Here is a 2,871-nt window from a genome sequence, read left to right as displayed (position 1 = left end):
AGTGCCAACCTTTGACCCGCCTGCCGAAGATGCTATCAACAGTTCTGATAATCTAGAAGCTCCTAGCCCGGTCAAGACGACTGACCGGAAGTTGAATATCTGAAGAGTCAATATGTTGAACTCGGGCGACCCACTGTTCTTGCTAAATGTTCTGCTAAGGAAGAACTTGTTGAACCGAAAGGCCAAGCTGGACGTTACTGATTATTCTCACTTAAGCATTGGCGATATAGTCTCGGGCTATCTAAATCAAGTGCATAACAGCCGTGACCTGGAAATTGACATGGTGAAGCAAATACAACAAAAATCCGAGGTATAACTTACGCTACCTTTCTGAACCTTACTTACTGTACCAGCCCCCAAGTCTATTGCTTATGAATAAATATGCTGTAGACTTAGAAATCTGCTTACTGTTGGTGTGTCCGGCTCAAAGAAAATATATTTAACCCGGTAGTTGCATAATACCTTAAACTTGCGATACACATTAGCCCCCAAGTGCCAAGTATCTTTACTTGTAAAATGCTTGGGACTTAATATGCATGGCCCAGATTTGTATGTTAAAAATTCTTAAGCATACATTAGCTCCCCAAGTGTCAAGAAACTTTGCTTGCAAAGTACTTGGGACTTTTAATGTTATCTTACCATGATCCTACCATAACCCGGTATTGCTACAGGCCACCATAAGTCAATTTGAGTCGGAACTTGCTGACCTGAAGAGCCGGCTGAAAACTCAAGAACTTGAAACTCATAAAGCCAACTCCAAATTTGAATTCAGTGCCTCTGAAAATGAGAAGTTGAAGAAAAATTTTGAGTCAAAGAAGAAAGCTTGGGTCGATGAGAAGGCCTCACTGGTGACTCGTGCCGAGACAGCAGAAGCATCTCTTGCAGAGGCAACAACCGAGCTGTCCGACTTAAAACGGCAGATATCCCAAATGGTCTCAGCCATCTTCGGTAAGTTACTGTGCAAAACTTCAAACATTGTAATCTTCCAATGACTATTGTAATAGTTACCTCCGGCTTACTGTTATGCTTGTAAACATACAGGCCCCAGGAGTACCAACCTCAAGCAAAACATGCTGATCAAGCTTAAGGCGGTTTACACTTTAGTGGAACAGCTGTACTCTGGGTCACAACGTGCCTTGGCCGTTGTAGCCTTATCAAATACCACTCCCCACCTTCTGCAAGACATGCTGAAGCATCTCGCTGTGCTACCTCCGCGAATTCAGGACTTAAGGCGGGCATCTTCAAGAGCCGGGGTTGTGGCCGCATTGAGCCAGGCAAAGGCATGGATGCCAGAGCTTGACCTGGCTGACCTCGCTCTTGGATATCCAAGCCTGAAGGAGGACAGTACTGTATTTGATGATCAAGATTTCACCGTCTGTGTCAAAGTCGTATGTCCTTTGGCCACCCTTATTGGGAATGATACTGATCTTACCAAGTATTCGCCGGGCTATGATAGCGAGAACCGGAGAATCCCCAACATTCCATATGACCAAGTCAGCCTAATCCCTCCAACGCGTAAGCATACTTTTGCCCCTGAAGTGGACCCGGCCGGTTTAATAGACGATGAGGCTGAGTTTGAAGCCTTGAGTGGCATTGACTAGGCCTCGTCAACCTTCCAGGACAAAGCAACCGACGGAGAGGCGGAGAAGGATAACCCGGAGTCGTCGAGCCTGCCGAAGGAGTGAACCGCCAGGCATTTGATACTTTTGCAAAAAACAATGCTTCATTTATTCAGACTCGGGGAGTCTTGTAATAGGGTAGTAGAAACTTCTCAATGTTTGTCATGCCTTCGCGCATGTTCCTGGTGTTTAATACTTTTGTAAGCCGCCATTGCTATAAATTTTTGGCTTATGTTGAGCGTTTATTTCCTTGATGTTTAAATTTGCTTTGCCTTATCGTGCACATAAAACAAGCAAAATTTCCTTGGCGGTTTATCGCGTCAGGGGTTATATAAATTATTGATAACCCGGGACACGAACAAAAAACATCCTATACAGGCCGGCTTATGTTTATATTTGTTAAACATAATCATAATAACATACCTACAATCCCCTTGATAATCTTCCCCACTTATAGGATGTTCACCTGGCACTTTAACCACCTGGAGTGATCAATATTAAACCAGAAGAATCAAGAACCATCTCATAATGCTTGCAAGAAGGTCTCAAGATAGTCAAAGTAATTATACTTATAATGGATAATAAGCAATGTTCACAGGCTCCTGATTCGAATACGATCAGAAAATCATCCCAAAGGGGTTAAGCTAAGATTCGGATACGATCATATAGCCCCCAGTGGCTTTGGCGATGCCGATCAAGTGGGTATCGACAGCTATGTTCTCTTTGGTTCGAATACGACCTATGTTTGAACAGGAAGCCCCCAAGTGAACATAAGAGTTGTTTAATGACGCTGATTCGAATACGATCCATGTCAGACCCAAAGGGGTTAAGCTGTGATTCAAATATGATCAAGAAGCCCCCAAGTGGGTTTGGCAGTATGCCGATCAAGTGGGTATCAACAGTTATGTTCTCTTTGGTTCGAATACGACCTATGTTTGAACAGGAAGCCCCCAAGTGACCATGGCTAGATTCAGATATGATCATAAGCCAGTCCAAAGGGAAAGCCAGATTCGGATGTGATCCGCTCCCTGTTGGTTGTCTCCACTACCTGATAAAGAAGACACATAGATTTTTGAGGGTAAAAAGGACGGAGGTCCTGCTTTATTTATTTATGTAATATATACATTGTCAAAAAATATATACATCTTGAAAGCTAGTGGCTTAAGTATAGTAAGGCCGGAGGTGAGCAATATTCCACGGCCGGCGGGTCTCCTCCTCCGACTTACGTGAGTCTTTGCGCTCTCGAACATCG

At 43.9% G+C, this 2,871-nt stretch overlaps 1 protein-coding gene across 1 annotated transcript; it reads left to right on the top strand.

Moving 5' to 3' along the window:
* The first annotated feature begins 601 nt into the window (after window positions 1–601).
* Window positions 602–1,853, top strand: LOC123091222 (uncharacterized). Its single transcript, XM_044512663.1, has 2 exons — window positions 602–948; window positions 1,042–1,853. Exons 1-2 carry the CDS (start codon window positions 930–932, stop codon window positions 1,599–1,601), a joined length of 579 nt encoding a protein of 192 aa, XP_044368598.1. The 5' UTR covers window positions 602–929; the 3' UTR covers window positions 1,602–1,853.
* The last annotated feature ends 1,018 nt before the right edge of the window (window positions 1,854–2,871 follow it).

This window comes from Triticum aestivum, chromosome 1B (assembly GCF_018294505.1).
Source record: "Triticum aestivum cultivar Chinese Spring chromosome 1B, IWGSC CS RefSeq v2.1, whole genome shotgun sequence".
In the NCBI taxonomy this organism is placed as follows: domain Eukaryota; kingdom Viridiplantae; phylum Streptophyta; class Magnoliopsida; order Poales; family Poaceae; genus Triticum; species Triticum aestivum.
This window is presented reverse-complemented; position numbering and strand designations above follow the sequence as displayed.